At 44.5% G+C, this 20,198-nt stretch overlaps 1 protein-coding gene across 6 annotated transcripts in view; it reads left to right on the top strand.

Annotated features, from left to right (window-relative positions):
* Nucleotides 1–20,198, top strand: part of DLG2 (discs large MAGUK scaffold protein 2) — a 1,048,787-nt gene that overhangs the window by 667,938 nt on the left and 360,651 nt on the right. For 4 of the 6 annotated variants that reach the window (XM_066618866.1, XM_066618865.1, XM_066618864.1 and 1 more), the window contains exon 1: nucleotides 16,936–17,265. The exons of the other annotated variants lie outside the window; for them this stretch is intronic. In XM_066618866.1, coding sequence (XP_066474963.1) covers nucleotides 16,936–17,265 — 330 coding nt within the window. Of the gene's footprint in view, nucleotides 1–16,935; nucleotides 17,266–20,198 lie in introns of those variants that run through there. 6 annotated transcript variants of the gene reach the window in all.

Genomic DNA, 20,198 nt, shown 5'->3' with positions numbered 1-20,198 from the left:
CCTGGAAGCCCAGCAGCGCTTTTGTGACTTGTAGGAGAAAGAGTCTGTAGAAGACCAAGCTCTGGGAAGCTTCTTAACCCAGCTGGCCTAACCAGTAGTATAAGTGCAGGCTTTTTTTTCAGGCTCTGCTAGCTATATTCCTTAAATTGAGTTTACATTCTCTTTAGATAAAGGATGACAAAAGAAATTAAAAAAACAAAACAAAAAGCATCCTCTTCTAGATACCTCAGTGTTCAATACAAATGCCATAATCATTCTCTGCAAGACCCACAAGTATTGCTAGGTTTGGCCATTGATCCCTGAAGCTATAAAAAAAATCCCTTGGAGAGCACTTGCTTAGATTGGTGTGATCGCACAGGCTAGCTGGACATGGATGAAACATAGCTTTTGGTTGGAAAGCACACACTGATCCGGGGTAGAATCCAGGGGTGTCAATAGGGTTTGCATCACCCTGTGTGAGAGATCATTGCATCACTCCCATGATGGACCTCCTCCCATACAGAATAAATTACAATACCATATGCACAACCTACATGTAGTCACGAAGGTTGGTGTTACTCACAATAACTTTATTTGTTTTAAAATAATACAGTACTGGTCACCCAACAAATCAGTAACCATCCAAAAACCAGTGGCCAACTTAATGGCACTCATACAACAGAATAAGAGTTCTAGTATTAGCTCTGATACATGGAAAGGAGAGCTGACTCATACTAACACCTTATTGGTTCCTTCTGTATCATAATAGCATCTCATTGGCTCTCAGAACAATCAGTCTCATTGGTCAGTTTTGTGTTAAGAAAATCCACTTTTTGTGACATGGCAGTTGTATTTTCCTTTTCTGGTTATTTGTCCATAACTTTTAATAGAACGAAGATAGTTTAATGTGGCTTATTTAATTGCATTCTGCATGAAATTCCACATTGTATGATATATTTATATAACAAGATAGTATTATTTGAAATACCAAGTTTTCACAATTTTGGTTAGTAGTAAGTGTCACACACCCCTTGAGTGTGTCACCTGGTGTGGACTGCACCCTCTGCACTCCCCTAGTGACACCACTGGTAGAATCTTGATTTCCATTGTGAATTGCAGAAGTGTTTTTGATGCATTGCAAATTGAATGTTGCTTCAATCTGAGCAATGAAAGCAATACAAATTTGCATTCTGAGCCAAGTAATGATAGGATTCAGTGACACTGATACTTGACAGCTGCCCAAATCTGAAATGTTTGAATGTGCTGAAACTCTCTGAATGACAAGTATCCAGAGTTTTGGGCCTTCTGTGAACCACATCAGCATGAAACATTTTTGCTATTCCTCATGCATGTTATTGTATGGTGTGGTGTAGCATTTAAATAAATGCTTTCACTAGTTTTGAATCACTTCAGTGTCTCACTCCCACTCACTTAGCATAAGCCCTTCGTAGTTCATTGCGCTGTGATGACCTTATCATTTCAACATGCACTGTTTCTTTCTCAGTACGTTTATGTTACCAACAAAGAAACATAAAAAAGTTAGCCCTCACATTTTGTTTTGCTGTGTGGTTTTCCTGGTAAACCATTTTGGGAACAGAATGGTTACCATTTGTAGTTTTGTAATAATACAAGGAGTTTGATGTCATTTGTAATGGCTTTCTTTTAAAAGCATCAGAAATGGCCATGATGTGCTCTGTGGTCCTTATCCGAGTCTCATTGAGTCTTCCATTGACTTTGTGTTTTCAGCAAAACAATATTCTCTCTTTCCCTGACCTTCTACATTAAAGAAAATTATGTTCAAACCAGGGATGTGCAGTGGCTGGGGAGGCAGGTGAAGCAGAGCCTCCCCGCCAGAGTCCTTTGAAAAGCCCTGCTGCCCTGTGAGGTGCTCAAGCACACTCAAGCAGCAGGGCTTTTTGAAGGACTCCAGCGGGGAGGTTCTGCTTCACCTGCCTCCCCAGCCACTGCACATCCCTGGTTAAAACTCCATATGACAATATGCAGAGCATTGACAAACTAGAATGCATGCACATTCACAAATGTATAATTAATATAGATATTCATATAGTACATCATTTGTTGTATGTAGTACAATAAAGAGCAGCATATGCAGAGAAAGAGAGAGAGGGGAGCTTACAATCAGAAGTAGGTCCCATTGTGTTCAGTGGGGCTTACTCCCAGGAAAGCATGTGTAGAATTGCAGCCTTAGTTTTGATGGGGGTGACAGCATGTAAACAAAAGGTGTCAAGGAATGAATATGAGCCAATGAAAATGAAAGCATCTAATGCTGGCATATATCTTAAGAACATAAGAAGAGCCCGACTGGATCAGGCCAAAGGCCCATCTAGTCCAGCTTCCTGTATCTCACAGTGGCCCACCAAATGCCCCAGGGAGCACACCAGACAACAAGAAGACCTGCAAGGCTTCCTGGGAATTGTAGTTAAGAACATAGGAAAAGCCCCACTGGATCAGGCCATAGGCCCATCTAGTCCAGCTTCCTGTATCTCACAGTGGCCCACCAAATGCCCCAGGGAGCACACAAGACAACAGACACACCCTGCGTCCTGGTGCCCTCCCCTGCATCTGGCAATGAGAGGCAGCTTGTCTCTAAAACCAAGAGCTTGCACATACCTGCTATGACTTGTAACCTGTAATGAACTTCTCCTCCAGAAATTTGTCCAGTCCCCTCTTAAAGGCATCCAGGCAAGATGCCATCACTACTTCTTGTGGCAAAGAGTTCCACAAACTAATTACATGCTGGGTAAAGAAATATTTTCTTCTGTCTTCACATTTATCTAACTGAAAGGTATCCATTCCAAAGCTTTTCTGTAGCATGTTGAGTTTGGATATTCTATAAAAGATATTCAGGAGCTTGATTTGCCTGAAACTTTGGGAAAATGCCCAATGGTGCCAGCAAGCTAATTGTACAATTTGTTTAAGGTGCTAAGAAAATGCCTGCAGTGAAGCAGAGACTTGCAATAATATAATATAATATAATATACAGTATTTATATATCGCCTTTCTTGGTCTTTATTCAAGACTTTATTCAAGGCGGTTTACATAGGCAGGCTTATTAAATCCACGCAGGGATTTTTACAAATTGAAAGAAGGTTCTTTCTTTCAAGAACCACCACATTCAAGGTGTTACACTCCGATCTGGTTTGATATTCTGGCCTCCATCCTCCCATGTTCCGAGCAGATGGAACAGCTCAGCTGCAGCTTGCCAGCTGCTTCAAGGTCGCACGGTGCCGGTGGCCTCGAACTGGTGACCTTGTGGATGTTAATCTTCAGGCAAATGGAGGCTCTACCCTCTAGACCAGACCTCCTGCCCTTGCAACCTGCTCTGTTAAGGTACACCTAGCTTCTTTGACAGTAGCTTGATTTCACCCAAGGCTCTCTGCCCTTATAAGAGAATCTGCTCCTTCGCATAACCCAAAAGAAGTGTACTTAATTTTATTAGGCAAATGTTGGAAGGTGTGCAAACCTGACACTTCTGAACAAATTTTCTGCCTTTGTGCCTTCGTTTGGCTGCTATTGCAACATGTTTTCTCAGAAATGAATAATGGTGAAACCTAAGTTTCCAGTGGTATGGCATGAATAATTTGAGCTTGTGAGCCTCTCTGCTGGGCTACCGCCTGTGTTAGCCCATGTTAGCCCAGCACCGGCTGGTGTGGGGCAGGCGCCCAGCCTTCGCTGCTTGGCGGTATTGCAGACCGCTGAGCTGCAGCACTATAAGCAGGGGCAGGGAGGGGGCGGGGAGGAGGCATTACGGGGAGGAGGGAGGCTGGTGAGGGGTGGAGAGAGGGCAGGGGGAGGCGTGATGGGGAGGCAGGGGGCAGGGAGGGGGGCTTGCAGGAGGCGTGCAGGGGGAGGGAGAGGGGAGGGAGGGAGGTGGGTCCGTGGACACCAGAATGGCTCTATAGCAGGGGGCTTATCAAGGAATCTAATTGTTGGCGCTGCAGTGAATCTGAAGCATCACACAGGCTTATGTTTTGGTCTTGTATTGTAAGACAACCTTTTTGGATGGAGGTCATTAGTCAGATTAACCAGGTATTAAAATGATCATTGTTGTTTATGAATATGCAGACTCTCTTGAATTATCTGCATATTGTATCCAAAGGACATAACACACACTGACATTTGGGGCACCAATGTTGGGCTTTTACTGGTCCTAATAAATTTTAGTCTGTGGACGCATAGCCCCTTTCCGCCTCCTCCGTTGGGGGAAGGTCCACATCACAGGAAGTGGGAAAGGACTTATGGGCAAAGTAAGGCCTCAGAGGACACCATCTGTGTTTAAGGGAGGTTTGTTTTTACATCAGAGTTTAAACAGAAAAGCCCTCAATGCAGTATGCTCAGTTGATTTGCCTTGGCTGCCCTGTTGCTGATGCTCAACTTGGCCTTGGTTAGAGGGAGACCGTCCCTCCCTCCACGTCTCATCCTTGTCTTGGTTCCTTCTGCCCCTGAAGGTCCAGGCTGGTCCAGTCCTCCTCCATCCTTTTCTCTTGCCCCATCCTCCTTTTTGTCCCTATGCCTGTCTACCTCTCCCCTCTCTGTTCCCTTCAACCACTCCACCTCCATTTATTCTCTTCTCCCTCTCTCACTGCCTCCATCCTGCTTTCCACTCATCTTCTCCTTCCACTTGCTCCACCACCTTTTGTTCTTCTTTCTTGGCTGTCTCTCTCTGCACTCCCTTTGGGGCTTCCTTCTCTCTCATTGTCCTTCTCTCTGCCCCTGCCCCCTGGTTGTTTTATACCCTCCCACCTCCATGCTCCCTTTTTCCTACCTGGGAGCCCCTTGCAGATGCCAAGTGCCAATGTTCCCACTTCTAGGATCCCTTGGTGATTACATCATCATCAAGTACAGGTTTGGGGAGCCCCAGCCCCAGCTGGAACCTCGAAGTGGCAGTTGGGCCACCCAGCTGCAAGGGCATGTATCCAATGCCATTTGATGAATGACAGTTTGTAATTGTGTGTGTCACTTCTGCATTTTATATTGCATAATTGGTCTCAAATTGTAATAGGAAAAAAGCCTGTGTCGGTAGATTGTGACCACTTGGCCTGGGAATCTGTGTCCTGGTGCAAGCTGTTTGGGATAGTCTTAAAATCATTTTGCATTGCAGACCCTATTTTCAACTTCACTTTGAATAGTCTTCAATTCTGACTTACGGCTAATGTGCTTGCCTTCTGTCTCTTTATTTCAGCTTAATAGTGGTTCCTTGTACTGTCTGTTTGGACAGCATACTGTACATTTTGTGCACTTGATACAATTGCGTGTTTATGTAGCTTGTCAACTTTCTCAAGTAGGGCACAAGCAAAAGTTATGTGCGGCTGAAACTTGTCTTTTTGGAGAGGGTTGCCAAGATGGTTCGGAAGCTGCAATTACTGCAGAATGCGGCGGCTTGGATGTTTACTGGGACTGGTTGGCAACCTTCAGTCTCGAAAGTCTATGGTATAAGCCTACAGCACCTGGTATTCCCAGGTGGTCTTCCATCCAAGTACTAACCAGGTCTGACCCTGCTTAGCTTCCGAGATCAGACAAGACCTGCCCTCCCACATTCAATTTTTGTCCCTGCAGCTGCTGAATTTCCCCCCTATTATTTGTGATGGAGCAACTTTGCTCCATCACATTGAGTTGGAGATGGGTAATATTTTTTTTTGGGGGGGGGGGGTAATTGGCTCAGAAAAAAATGATCTGAAAAATATAAGTGCCTCCCATTTATTTGATGTTTTGGGGGTGATTTCCTCTTGGAAGAAGTAAGAAATTCAGAAGGAAACCAATCTCAGGGAGAGGGTTTACACATCACTCAGCAGTTGCTGTATTTTTCCTATGTCCCTCTTTGAAGAAAGTTATAGCACTGTGGGGTGTGTTACCATCCTCTAAGTTCATGTGAATTCAGGCTCTCTGTTCTCAATGGGTTGAAAACACTGATAGTTAAGCCCGATTTTAGAATGCATTGAGCTCAAGATTCACAGATGAATTCAGCAGAAGCAGGAAAGACAACTTCAGTCAGGCACATTTATAAAACCTGATCTGGTGCCAAGTTCTGTGATGCACCACTGCTTTCCCTTCTGTTTGCTGCAAAAAGCTTTACAATTTACTTACTGGCCATTATCAAAAATTGAGTTTCCCTAGACTGAAGCACATGTTCTGGGAGCACAGACCAAACTCCATTACTCTTTCATACATTCGTTCTAGGTAGGGCTGCCTGCAAAATCCTCTCCATTCAAATTTCCCCCCAAATTTCAGGACTATGAATTCCCTGATTTGGTTAGAGCAGGGATTTTGAACCTTTTCGTCTCATGACACACTGACAAGGTACTAGAACTACCAAGGCACATCATCAGAGTTTTGACAATTGACAAGGCACACCATGCTGCTGGTGGGGGACTCACACCCCTATTGACCCTACTATTAAATGACCCTCCCCCAAACTCCTGCGGCACACCTGCAGACTGTTCATGGCACACCAGTGTGCCTTGGCACAGTAGTTGAAAATGGCTGGGTGAGAGCAGGGGTCTCCAAACCCCGGCCCGGGGGCCAGATGCAGCCCGCAGCAAGCCTCCATCCGGCCCGCAGCCAGCCTCTTGTCTCCTGAAAGCCTCTGGCCCACTTGACTGAACACGACCAGAGTTGTGCTCTGATTGCATCTGGAGGGTGTTCTGAGGGCCAGAGAGGCTGAGTGAATGAGCCCACTCATTCATTTATTCATTCGTCTAAGTTCCATCTCTAATTTATTTATTTAAATTTTATATTTAAATTTTGTTCCGGCCCTCGTATTTTTGCACCAGATATTTCATGCGGCCCTCAGGCCAAAAAGTTTGGAGACCCCTAGGTTAGAGAGTGGCGTCAATGCATCTGGTTTTCAGTACACATGGTTTATGGCTTTTTGCAATTAGCTGTTAATTTACTGTTTTGTTGTTGGTATGTTTTGTTTTATATTTTAATATTTTAATCTGACATAAAACACCTTGGGTGACGCTCCCTCACACCCTCTTGGAGCCCTCCGTGTGCACACCCTACCACAGTCCTGCTGCCCGCAGGGGCAGGGAGCAGAGCGGGGGCGTCCTGGGTGCCGCCACCAGACCAACGGAGGGCAGGGAGCTTGCGGGGATCATTCTGTGCTGCTCACTCCCTGCCAGGTGCTCTCTGGCGCCTCTCTCCCTGCTGGCCGCAGCCGCGTGCTTGAGAGTGGGCAGCACAGGTCGTTCCCCGAGTGCTCCCTGCTCTGTTGGTCCGGAGGCAGCGGTAGTAGCCAGGATGCACCAGCTCCACTCCCTCCCCCCTCAGGCAGCAGGACTGTGGCGGGGAGTGCAGATGGAGGGCACGTAGGGCTGTGAGAGGCGAGGGAGCATCGGCTGGTAGGCTGCCCCTGCATGCCCTGCCCCCTCCAGGGCTCCTCTGAGGCTCCAGGCGCAACCAGCCGGGTGCAGCTTGAGGGAAGGCACAGCTGCCCATCTTCCTACCAAGTCCCCCCCCCCCGGGTGCAAATGGCCCCCTCTGTCTGCCTGGGGAACTGCCCCGCATGCCCTGGCTCCTCCGGCTCCAGGAATGATGAGGGGAGCGGCTAGGTGCAGGCTGGCAGGAGGTGTAGCTGCCAGGAACTCCACAGAGGGTCTACTTCCAAGTAAATCAGGTGCAACTATGTGCAGCTGCACTTGCTCAGTCACTCCTTGTTGCTTTGTAGCCGCCCTGGGTCCCTTTTTGGGAGAAGGGCGGGATAAAAATAAAGTTTTATTATTATTATTATTATTGTCTCTCTGCTGCAAACTGAATTGCACACTCCCAGTTGTGTGTTCTATGTAGAGCCTTTGGCTTAAGGTACCAGGCACTTTAAAGGAGGATTTGATTAATGGTTCTACTGGTATGCTTGTCATGAATAAGAACGTGTTAGGCCTAGGTTGGCATGAGAAGCCTGAACCAAACTAAGGCAGTGTAACAGAGAAGTTGCTAGCAGTTCCCAGCTGCAGGAATGTGAGTAAAGAAACAAAAGGATTTGTTGTCTCTCCTTTGCTGGCCAAGAAGGACAGATAACAAGAATTACAATCAATTGGAGTGTTTAGCACCTCAGCAGACAGAGAGGCGCCTTATCAAGGGTGACGGAGTGCAGCTGTGGATCTCCAGTTGGGAGGGGTAAGAACTATGAAGGGTTTGCAACCAGGCCAACTTCGAGGAGGTTCTGTTCCTCAAGGGTTCTGATTGGACAGTCTAATAAGTATGAAGTCACCTCAGTACTATTAGCGTAAGAAGTATAATAATGAGTGGGGGTGTGTGTGGGGGGGCATCCTTCTTGAACAGAGTTTTTTGGGTGCAACATCCTGCACACGTGTGAGCTCCATTGTCCGTCATGGGCACCTGGCCCCATAGGTAGCCCTGGAGCTATGAGATCTACAAGAGTAACTGACTCAGGTGAGAGATAGGGATGAATAGAGATAGCCAGCTAACTTTATTATTTTATTGCTGATATGTTTCCTAGATGTTTATGCCTCTAGCATTTGCTGCCTTATTGTAGAGTGTGTAACCTTATGTACTTAATAAACTAAAATATCTTTTACTAAGTTGTTTCACTGTCTGTTGGGGACAAAGGTTTAGAATCCTGCCTAGCCGTTCAGCAAGCTACCAAGTACCCGCTGAGGTCTAGTAACTTGAGGACTGAGGCTTTGATTAAAAAGAGCTCAGCGCCTGCAAGGGGTAGTATCTGCAAGGGGTAGGCCTAGAGGCTCTCAGTGTCCCTGGACTGAGGCACTGGCACGTACAGGGTGGTGGCAGTACTACTGGGCAAGGGGCCTTGAGGGTTTTAGGGTTTGAAAACCAAGAACCCTAAACTCCCAAACTCCCCTTTGTTTACGACAGTGCTGTTTCCAGTGTACTTAGAGCCCAATCCAAGGCTTGTCTACTCAGAAGTAAGTCCCATTAAAGTCAGTGGAGCTTACTCCCAGGAAAATGGGGATGGGATTGTAGCCTTACCCTGATAGTGTTTACAAATGGTTGTTAAGAATACAATTTTAAAAATTAGTGAATAAAAATGTATCTTATGATCTATGCCAGGGGTGTCCAAAGTTTTTGGCTAGAGGGCCACATCGTCTCTCTGACACTGTCTCGGGGGCCGGGGAAAAAAAGAATTAATTTACATTTCAAATTTGAATAAATTTACATAAGTTTACATAAATGAATATATTAAAGATGAACTTATATGAATGAATGAAGGTCTTGCAATAGCTCAAGGCCTGTAAAAGGCCTTGCACAAAGCAAGGCTGGCCTTTCCTTTGCTGCCGCTACTGCATCTCAGCTGTGAAACAGCAAGCAGTGGAGGGGAGCCCTCATCCCACAGCTCACGCGAGAGGTCAAACAGTTGCCCTCACTCTGAGAGCAGTTGCATTGGGCCAGTGTGGGCTACAACAAATCACCGGAGGGCCAGAGGCTCATTGGAGACTGGGGGCTCCCTGAGGGCCGCATTGAGAGGCCTTGAGGGCCTCAAGTGGCCCCTGGGCCAGGGTTTGGGCACCCCTGATCTATGAGATAGATCATAGTTTTTAATAAATTAAAGACTATTTTTAATACTGTTTTTACTATACTATGTATACATACTATGTATACTATGTATGTATGTATACATAGTATAGCAAAAACAGTATTAAAAATAGTGTATGTATGTATGGATGTATACATACTATGTATGTAAATAATAATAATAATAATACAGGTATTTATATACCTCCTTTCTTGGTTGTCAGATTTCTCCTCAGACTTTATTCAAGGTGGTTTACATAGGCAGGCTATTTAAATCCCTGTACGGATTTTTACAATTGAAAGAAGGTTCTATCTTTCAAGAACCACAACATTCAGATCTGGTTTCAGATTCTGGCCTCCATCCTCCCACACTCAGAGCAGATGGAATAGCTCGGCTCAGCTTGTCAGCTGCTTCAAGGTCGCACGGTGCCGGTGGGCTCGAACTGGCGACCTTGTGGATGTTATCTTCAGGCAAACGGAGGCTCAACCCTCTAGACCAGACCTCCTGCTCCTATGTATACCGTTTTTTTAATACTGTGTTTTAAATAAATTAGTGACTGTACAGTTCTTAGGCAACAATTTGGTAGGTTATTTTTCAGGATCTGCCTCGGGTAAAATCAGACAAAATTAGTCAGACACCCCCCTAAGTTTAACCCCCGACTTATCCGAGGGTTGTAGAAAATCCCATGATTTTTAAATCAAAGCCTACCCTCGACTTATCTGTGGGACTGACTTTTAGGCGAGTGCCTGCGGTGAGTGCCCCTCTGGGAAGCCTCTGAGGAAGGAGCAGTTCGTAAGCTAAGAGGGAAGGAATTCCATAGAACTGGTGCCACTACAGAAAAGGCCCTACTCCTTGCTGTCAACCCCCTCACCTCCGCTGGTGGCAGCACCCACAAAAGGGCCCTCTCCGATGACCGGAGAGGACAAGCCAGATTGTATGGAAGAAGGCAGCCTCTTAAATACCCCGGCCCCAAGCCTTCATTGGGGCTCAAAATAAAATGGGGTTCAAAATAAAATAAAATAAAATAAATCGGTCTTTAAAAATTGTCCAGATTTTGTTCAGACTGCTGAACAGTTTTAGGTTTGTGTGTTCGCTGTATACTGGAAACAATTATTTTAAAATATTTTTTTTAAACCCCACTAGTAGCAGGGAAGCTGCTGCTTGTACCACCCCAGGGCAGCTCTTGAAGTGCCATCCCCACTTGATCTGACCCAGAAGTAATTGTGGTAAGGTAATGACGTAACCGCAGTTAATTCTGGTTGTGAACCATTGACAGCTGCGTGACACTCTGGGAGGCCAGAGAGCAGAAAGTGGGGTGCTAGTTGTTAACTGTTGCTCCTGCCCTGCCATCCATCTCTGACCTTCACAGAGTCCTGGTGGAAACCAGGTGCTGGATCAGGTGCACATTTTGGTCTAATCCAGTAGGGCTTATCTTATGTTCTTTATTTCTTTTCTTCCGCACCATAGTAAGAACATTTTGAGAGACTGAAATAAGCACAAATTCTATTTCCTGAATTGTATTCCGGTGAAGTTATTAGAACTCAATTACTTTTCATCTCTTTTGCTTGTTTGGCTCGTGGGGAAAATCTGTTCCATTGTAGCCCAGCTTTCTCACTGCTCCTAGCTTTTCCTTTCAGAACTTGATTAATAATTTTTACTTTCCCAGATGTGTCTTTGTTTCCCATATGCATGTTCAGCCCAGAGCAAACTTGTCTAGTTGTTTATTTTTGGTTTGTGTAGAGTCTGGGATGATGTAGCCTTGGCAATCGTGCTTTAATTTTAGAGCAGCTTGTGGACAAACTTCATTTGTTTTAACAATTGGATACATTTCGCCCCAAATTAATTGGTATTTCTTGCCCAGTCAGTAGTATATCAAACATAGTATGCCATATACAGAAAGACCTTGGATATTAAATCTTTTGCTTAGACCACTGGTTCCTCAACTGTGAGATGTGGCTCTGTGAGAATCCATGGAAACCAGGCAGGAAGCCACAGAATCCTGGTGAAAAACCCCCTGCCCTGTACAATGTATAGGACTGTAGCCCTCATGGGGAGCCATGGCTGATGACCCAGTAGATCAAGGGAGCCACCAGCCAAAAAAGTTTGGGAACTTTCCTATTATGCAGGGGAAGGATAGAGTGGATAGAGAGACACTCTTTTCTCTTTCACATAACACCAGAACCAGGGGACTTCCACTAAAATTGAGTGTTGGGAGAGTTAGGACAGACAAAAGAAAATATTCTTTACCCAGCGTGTAATTAGTCTGTGGAACTCCTTGCTACAGGATGTAGTGATGGCATCTTCACTTCACTAGATACCTTTAAAAGGGGATTGGACATATTTCTGGAGGAAACGTCCATCACAGGTTACAAGCCATGGTGGGTATGTATGACCTCTAATTTTAGAAGTAAGCTACCTCAGGATGCCGGATGCAGGGGAGGGCACCAGGACACAAGTTGTGCCTTGCTGTCTTGTGTGCTTCCTGAAGCATTTGGTAGACCACTGTGAGATACAGAAAGCTGGACTAGATGGACCTTTGGCCTGATCCAGTGGGGCTCTTCTTATGTAGGCTATAAGCTCAGTCAGTAGTCCAGGTCTACCTAAGCAGGTAGACCTGGACTTCAAGTTCAAGTGGGAGCCCAGCTTTACCCGCCCAGCAAATAGCCACACAGGCTTTAAGCTCAATCAGGAGCCCAGGTCTACCCAGCAGGTAGACCTGAGCTCCAAGTCCAGGTGAGAGCCCAGATCTACCCGCCCAGCAAATGACCGCAGAGGCAATAAGCACAAGTGGGACCCCAGGTCTACACAGCAGGTAGACCTGGGCTCCAAGTCCAGGTCTACCCACCCTGCTGGTGGGTGATTCCAATTTTGAATGCTCCTTCACATAAAACAGCTCCCTGCAAAGAAAAAAAAAAATGTAGAATATCAAGGGAGAGATTTTATCTCAGCTTTTTACCAATGTTCTGTTTTTTTCTGTTTGCAGAGAATTGTCCGTGAACAAAAGTATTCAGAAACATGCTCTCCCACTTGCGGTGATCAGTTGTCATGTGGTGTAATGAGGTTGTGTGTTTCAGGAAGAACAAGTTAGGCTCTCAGAATGAGTTAGTGATCTTTCTGAATCCTGGCCAGGATTCTCTGTCCTATAGCTTTGGGTTGGACTAGATGACCTACATCTCTGGTGGTAACTTCCACTTCTATAGCTATGACAGATAAATAGTACAGCTGCTGTGCTGAGATTTAATGCTTTTAGGGTCCAGTGGGTCTAAAACTGAACTGAAATCCAAGGACTGAACTGATTCCTTCCTGGATATAGCTGTCTTCCTTTTTCCCCCCCTCTGCTAATTATAACTCTGCCTTTGGGAGTTGTTACCAACCATGCATGTGGTGGGTTATTCCTCATCAAACCAGATATAATTCTTCCGGAACCCATCCAGTCAGGTTCTTTTAGCATCAGTGCAAAATGAGACCATTTCAGTACTACAAATAGTTTCAAAGTGATTTAAAAGCAAACCTCCGTTCTCAAAGCAGAATGCATTCACTGGTGCTGAAGAATATCATGTATAAAGGGGAGCCCAGTTATCCATTCACACCCCTTACTGAATTATATGATGCAGAATTATATGTAGAATTATATTATGTAGAATTATAATTCTACAATCCTTTCTCTAGAATCACATGTTTTCTGATAGTGATGGTGGAATGAAATGCTCTGATTTTTCTAATTTAAATCAGAGTGCTTTGAGGAGTTGGTATATACAGGATGGTTTGGCATATTTTATCTTTATTGCTTGGTGACACTTGGTGAACTTTTGAACAGTTCACCATCCAGCCCTTCACTAAAGGACCACAATTTAGTATGTTTAATTCTGAATCCAGGTCACAGACCAAACCAGCTGAGACCACGTCCAAAGGGCAAGCTTGCCATCATTTTCACGCTAAGCAAGTGCATTCCTTCTTGAAGAGAATGGAACCCAATACAAATGGGAGCCCTGTTCTTTCCAAAACAAATGGACTGCAGAATGATGGGGAACCACCATTTGTTGTCATTGTATACAAACAATGCACATATTACTTCATGGTAGCATTTCACAAGAGCTTCCAGAATGCAGCTATCTTCTGGAGCAGTGTTTCTCAAACTGTGGGTCGGGACCCATTAGGCGAGTCATGAGCCAATTTCAGGTGGGTCCCCATTCGTTTCATTAAGAACATCAGAATATATTCAATATTTTATTTTTAATATATTAGACTTGATGCTGCCATGGTATGTGACTGCATTTGGGGAGATGTTACAAACCTGTACTCTTAACAAGCTACTATGTATATTCTTTTAACAATGGTAGTAAATGGGACTTACTCCTGGGTAAGTATGGGTAGGATTGCAGCCTAGGATTGTTAAAAATTTTCCTGCTTGATGATGTCACTTCTGGTCATGACATCACTTCCAGTGGGTCCTGACAGATTCTCATTCTAAAAAGTGGTTCCGGTTGCTAAATGTGTGAGAACCACTGTTCTGGAGGAACCCATTTTGTGGATCCACATCCCTCGGAATGCAGCTTTTTTATGGGACAATGTAAGCAAAAAGATGACCATTGCCATAACAAATGGCAAGAATACTGCCTTGGGGCATTTGAGTTTTTAAAAAGGGGGCATGCCACAAATGCTTGGACCTTCTAAGGCCCACGCTCTAAGCAAACGCTCTAAGGCCCAGTAAAAGCTCAAATCTTATGTACAACCTCCATGGGAAATGTAACTTGTTTTATAGAAGCTCATTTGGCTTCCCTTGAAAAATCTCAGATGTTTCTCTTTGGGAAGAACCTTGATATTCACTTTGAATTCCATTGTTTGTTTATTTTAAAACGTTACTGCCAACCCTATAAGCTATGCAGCCTCTAAATTTGTCTGGTTAGGTGCTCAGAAGTTTCCTAACCAAGCAGCCCAAAACCTGCGAAAAGGTTTTTCTTATGGGTGGTGTTATCCATTTCCCATAGCCTATGTTTTTATGACCTTTTAAGCTTACGGTTGGATAAGAGCGACATAAAATATCCCTTCCCCCCAGATGCTTCAGTGTTCAGTGTAAATTGCAGCATTTTCATTTTGCTCCTCTTTACTCATCTGTGGCTTCTGGGAAGGTCAGGGCGACATAAGAGAGACATGCATTATTCACATAAGAAGCACAGGAAAAAAACTGTAAAGTGGGTTACAATAGTTTCTCAGAGGCCTTTGCCCCACAGCAGACTTGGGAAGAGGATAAGGACTGAATAAAAGCTGAGGTCAGTTTCATATTCACCTGCCCCTCCAACCCTTGCTGGGTCTGAAACTGCTTAATGCCAGCTCAGTTCATTGGTCTATCTTGCCTAGTGCTGTCAACTTGGTCATGCTCGTGAAGATCTCATGTGGAGGTTGTTTCAAGTCCTATCACCTAATTAAAGAGGCCATGGATTTAAACTAGGATTTAATACGTTATGGACCCTCTTTCAATGGGAGTCAAGTTTTAAAGCCTCTGAAGGGGCTAAAGAGAGGCCCCTGATGTGGTTTGTTGGCCAAGTTCTGGTTGGCTCCCCCCCCCCCACATAAATCCCAAACATCGAAAATACCCCAAAACAGTCGGGATACGTAGTTATTATCCCCAGCAGTTCATCTCCAAAATAACTTGGGCTCATACCCAACAATATACTTTGTACTGGGAGTACTGTGAAACACTGTGAATGAACTCAGCAACACAGATTTCAAAAGAAGTTTATTTCAAAATGAGACTAAGCCCAAGTTCACCTTGATTCTCATTAAGAATTGTATGTATTCTTAAGTACATTTCTGGTTGCTCTTTCCACTTAGAAGCATATGTTCTAGATCAAGGGTGTCCAAAGTTTTTGGCAGGAGGGCCACATCATTGTGTCGGGGGGCCAGGGCAAAAAAAGAATTAACTTGCATTTCAAATTTGAATAAATGTACATAAATGAATGTATTTGAGATGGAACTTGTATGAATGAGTGAAGGTCTTGCAATAGCTCAAGGACTATAAAAGGCCTTCCACAAAGCAAGGCTGGCCTTTCATTCGCTGCCACTGCTGCATCACAGCAAGCAGTGGAGGGAGCCCTTGTCCCATAGCTCACACAAGAGGTCGAACATTGTGTCGGGCCAGCACAGGCTCCAGGAAGTCTCCAGAGGGCCAGAGGCTCATTGGAGACCGGGGGCTCCCTGAGGGCCGGATTGGGAGTCCCTGAGGGCCGCAAGTGGCCCCTGGGCCAGGGTTTGGGCACCCCTGTTCTAGATCAACCATTCTCAACCTTAGGAGCTGTTCTCAGATTCCAGCCCCCCCCCCATCAAAGAAAGATACAACATGAACAGATAAACATAAAATTTTTGAACACCAAGTCTGTGCCCCCCTTCAAATGTGCTAGGGCTCCCCAGGAGGCCTTATGGCACCCACTGAGAATGGCTGCTGCATGCTGCCATAAGCCTGTTTAGCTCAGTACTGCCTGCGCTGTCAGTGGCTGTCCAGGGTTTCAGGGAGGGAGCTTTCCCAGCTCCACCTGGAGATGGCAAGAACTACACCTGAGATTTTCTGCATCTGAGAACGTGCAAAGCATGTTCTCAACCACACAGCCACAGTCCCTCCTTAAAAGAGGGAGAGGTGAGACCGTGAGCTTCCGTCAGCTCAGCTGGGATCAACTGCCATGTGACGTCTAGAACGGCCTCCATCAGTGGCCATTTCACTGTCCGTTACATGCAATAAGTATTAAGTATGAAAGATTAAGTAGTGGAATATGTGACTTTTCAAGTTGCCGATCTCTGTTTTTTTATGCTTTTTATATCATGCCTTTTACATTGCAAACCATCATTATAAATTTGTGTGTGAATGGTGGGGTGCTCCCCCCAGCTTCTCCTCTTAGGAGTTCTATAGCACAAGCGGTCTGTTTTTAGCCGAGCTCAGTCTACTACAAATTCTTTCCCAGGGAAAGGAGGAGATGTATTTATTAACCTCAATTTATCCCAAGCTAGCTTTTCTGTTTCCAGACGGAAGAGGTCTGCTGGGGAGATTGGCAAGCCTATCTGTTTTAACCAAATGCAAGCTTGTGTTTTGTGGCTGGGAGGAGGAGGAGGAAAAACTGGATTGTACAGGCTTTTAAAAAAGAAATTTATTCCTTCTATGATTTTTCCCCATTACCCAACAAGGGGAGGTTTTGTAGTTCAGCCTTGTAAGCCCAGCTGTGTAGAGCATTGATTGCTTCTGCCTGGAGCAAGGATGCTGTCAAGTTGCTCTGTGAGTTGAGTCATCTATTGACAGAGAGCTACTAGCCAGCAGATGATGCTGTGCAGCTCTCCTCCCTGCTCCCACGATGCACCACTTATAGCAGCTGTCAAAGGTAGTTGAAGGGTCTTCCGAAACAGGACTTTGCATCTGCTAACAGAAGAGGGGGGAAAAAAGAACCAGACAACTGTGCAATATGAACACATACCTTCCCAGGCAGCACAGCTGCTGCAGGGGGTCCGAAGGGATTGATTCTGCCAGAGGCGTGCCTGCGCTACCCAGGGATGCCCACTACACCTGTGGCTGGCAGCAGAACTCCCAGGAGCGTTGCTATCATCCGCAGGCATTGCCATCATCTACTTCTGGACCCCCGGGTCTGACTCTGACTCAACCCAGGACTAAGTGTAGCACGTCGTGGGACAATGCACAGAAAAGCCCCCCTAAAACCTTAGGGAAGGCAAAGGGGGCAGGCGGGGAATGGTGGTCGGATTGCACCTGTCCTCACAGCTGGTACCACCCAGTACAGGTGAGCCTGTTTTCCTAAGTTGTCCAGAGTTGATGGACTCTTACAATTAAGGCACCCTCCCCCCAAGAAAAGTTAGACATTGCCTTTGGGATTGTAAAGTTTTCATGCCAGTTTTGATTATTGCTTTGCAATGTTGCTTCCTTTTAAAGACAAGTCATGCTGCCCATTTTTAATAGTATCATTCTGGCAATACCTGCATATGGGAAATCTTAAGATGTGGTTGCTAAGCACCCCTCCATTTAATGTACTCTCTTTATATTCTTATGATAGAATGTTGTCAAGAAGTATCCTTTTCTCAGGCATGCAGAGAGGCTTTGGAACGTTTTCTGGTGTGTGAGAATTTGAGTGCAATTTCCTTTTATGCAACTTTTAAAATTGTATACATACTGGATAAAAAGGTTCAGGCAAGAAGGGGAAACAGAATTATTGAAATATTTGTAGAGAAATCCTTGCAAGATCATAGGGCTATATGATATTGTATATCATTCTTTTTAAATATTTCTTTTTCTGTGTGTGTATCAGTGCAATCCAATGCATGTCTACTCAGAAGTGAGCCCTATTGAATTAAATGAGACTTACTCCCAGGTAAGTGTGTATAGGATTGCAGTAAATATGTGTGCATATAATATGACAATTTAAACTAGTTTTCATGTGAACTTTTAGGTTGTATTTCATGCACAGTTAGTTTGGTTCAGTTGTACTAAGAACCTTTAACTTAAAATATCCAAGAACTGCTGAAACTGAAAGCACAAGTGCTACTTATGTGACTATCAATACCAGAAAAATTTATTAATTCCTGTATCCTCCTTACTCCTATAGTTGTATTTGCAGTCACTTCAGATTTCAGTTCTCCATCAGTCACTTTAATCCTGAACAAAAGCTTCTGCAGAAACATCTTCCCCAATCACATTTTGTGTCTGTTTTATTTGAATTAATACCAGGAAGAGATGTAAAGGGCAAAGAGAGAAAAATAAACGTATAGGGTTGTGGTCTGTGTATGATAGCATAACATGTAAGTATTCGTCTAAGTACCTCATTTGAATAAATGCTGTGTTGGCAGAAAAAAATGGTTTTCTAACAGAAGGGTTTATTTTTTTTTCTTCCACGGGACAGAAAAGCAATACAAGCCAAATCACAGTGTAGCAGACTTGGGTTTATCTTGTATGATATCAAATATGGTATGCTTTCCTTTTAGCAGCAAGATAAATATACACTGATATTTTGATCATAATGCGCTTGGTGTTCTATTCTGCAACAGTAAAAAAAAAACTGCCGGCATTGTTGGGTATGGGGAACGAAGGCTAATAATTGACAGCCCAGTCCTATCCACGCTTTCCTGGGAGTAAGCCTCTAATGGGACTTACTTCTGAGTAGACATGCATAGGCTTGGTCTCTGAAATGCAGTTTCTGCTAATCAGTTCGATTTTGCGTGCACCAATAATGTTGCATTTCACAAAGTGCAAGTTTCAGCTTTCCGAAAGGAAAGTGGAAAATCAGTTTTCTTTTGAATCAAGTTGAATATGCAAGTCTGCTGTTGTTATTGTTTGTTGTTGTTTGCTTTCTGAAACTTAGAAATTTTTTAAAAGCTTATTTTAATGCATTGAGTTGTGGAAGACATTTTGATGTCTGTCCGTTTGTTAATTGGCTGGTTGGCACAATCAATTTGCAGAGTAATAGATGTAAAGGGTAGGGCCTTTCTCTCTTCCCCACCTGTACCCCCAGCTTACAGTTTGAAATCCTGGCAAGACAGGCCACTTTTGATAAGGTACCTTTTGCAAAAATTTCACAACCACTCAGCCTTCCACTCAGCCAAACCTTGGTGATATAAGTACACAAGTGTTCCTGTGTGTTTCTAAAGAATTCTTTTTCTGACAGTTAAGACCCCAGAAAATAATTGCATCTATTTAGCTCCAAATCAGCTTTTATTTTCCATACAGTTCTTACATGAACAATGTTTTAATGTGATCATTCATTTGACCTTGTGCTTGATGAAATTTACCTCTTTGCTTTTGATCAAGGACAAGTTAATTAACATACTTAACATAAGGCATTTTGTGTGGATTTTCACTAAATTATGCTGATGGGTTTCTAGCAGAGGAATATCTAGGGCAGCCATTTTCAACAACTGTACTGTGCCACATGGGGTGTGCCATGAATGGTCTACAGGTGTGCTGCGGGGATTTGGGGGAGGATCAATTATCAGTAGGGCCATTGGGGGATGTGAGCCCCCTGCTGGCAGTACAGTGTGCCTTGTCAATTGTCAAAAGACTGTTGGTGCACCTTGACAATTTTAGTACCTTGTCAGTGTGCCTTGAGACGAAAAAGGTAGAAAATCACCGATCTAGAGTATGGCGCGTAGGGCACGTTCCCTGGGCACCACCTGAGGGTGCCACTTAGCAGCAACTTCTCAGCTGACTCTCAAGCTTGACTTCTCAACTTGACTTCTGTCAAGCCACTGCAAACCTCCAAGCTCAGTGCTGTGCTCTGGGGTCTGCAGTGGTTCAGCAGAAGCCAAACATCTGCTGGGAGGCTGCTAGAAAAGGAACAGAGGCAGCAGTCACATTGCAAAGCCCCCGCCACCCTCCTCTGAACTCAGAAGTGAAGTCACAGCATTGTGTGATGTCACAATGTCTCATGATGCCGTGATATCACTGCCCCAGGCAGTGGTTTCTAGTCATCCTTCACCTAGGATTGTTGAACTCCCTTCATTGGCACCAGAGGCACCTGTAATCTTAGGGCCAAACTACATATTACACACAAACACATGCAACGAAACCTTCTTATCAACAATGAAACCCCGTGTTGTTTTTAATAGCACTGTTTATAATTTAGTGATGGAGCACATGCTTTGCATCTGAGTTTAGTCCCTGGCATCTCAATTTGAAAAGATCAAGTAGAAGTGACCAGTCTCTGCCTGAAACCTTGGGTAGCCA

The sequence above is a fragment of the Tiliqua scincoides genome, chromosome 3 (genome assembly GCF_035046505.1).
Source record: "Tiliqua scincoides isolate rTilSci1 chromosome 3, rTilSci1.hap2, whole genome shotgun sequence".
NCBI classification, from domain to species: domain Eukaryota; kingdom Metazoa; phylum Chordata; class Lepidosauria; order Squamata; family Scincidae; genus Tiliqua; species Tiliqua scincoides.
The sequence above is the reverse complement of the archived record's forward strand: the minus strand, read 5'-3'. Positions and strand labels throughout refer to the sequence as shown.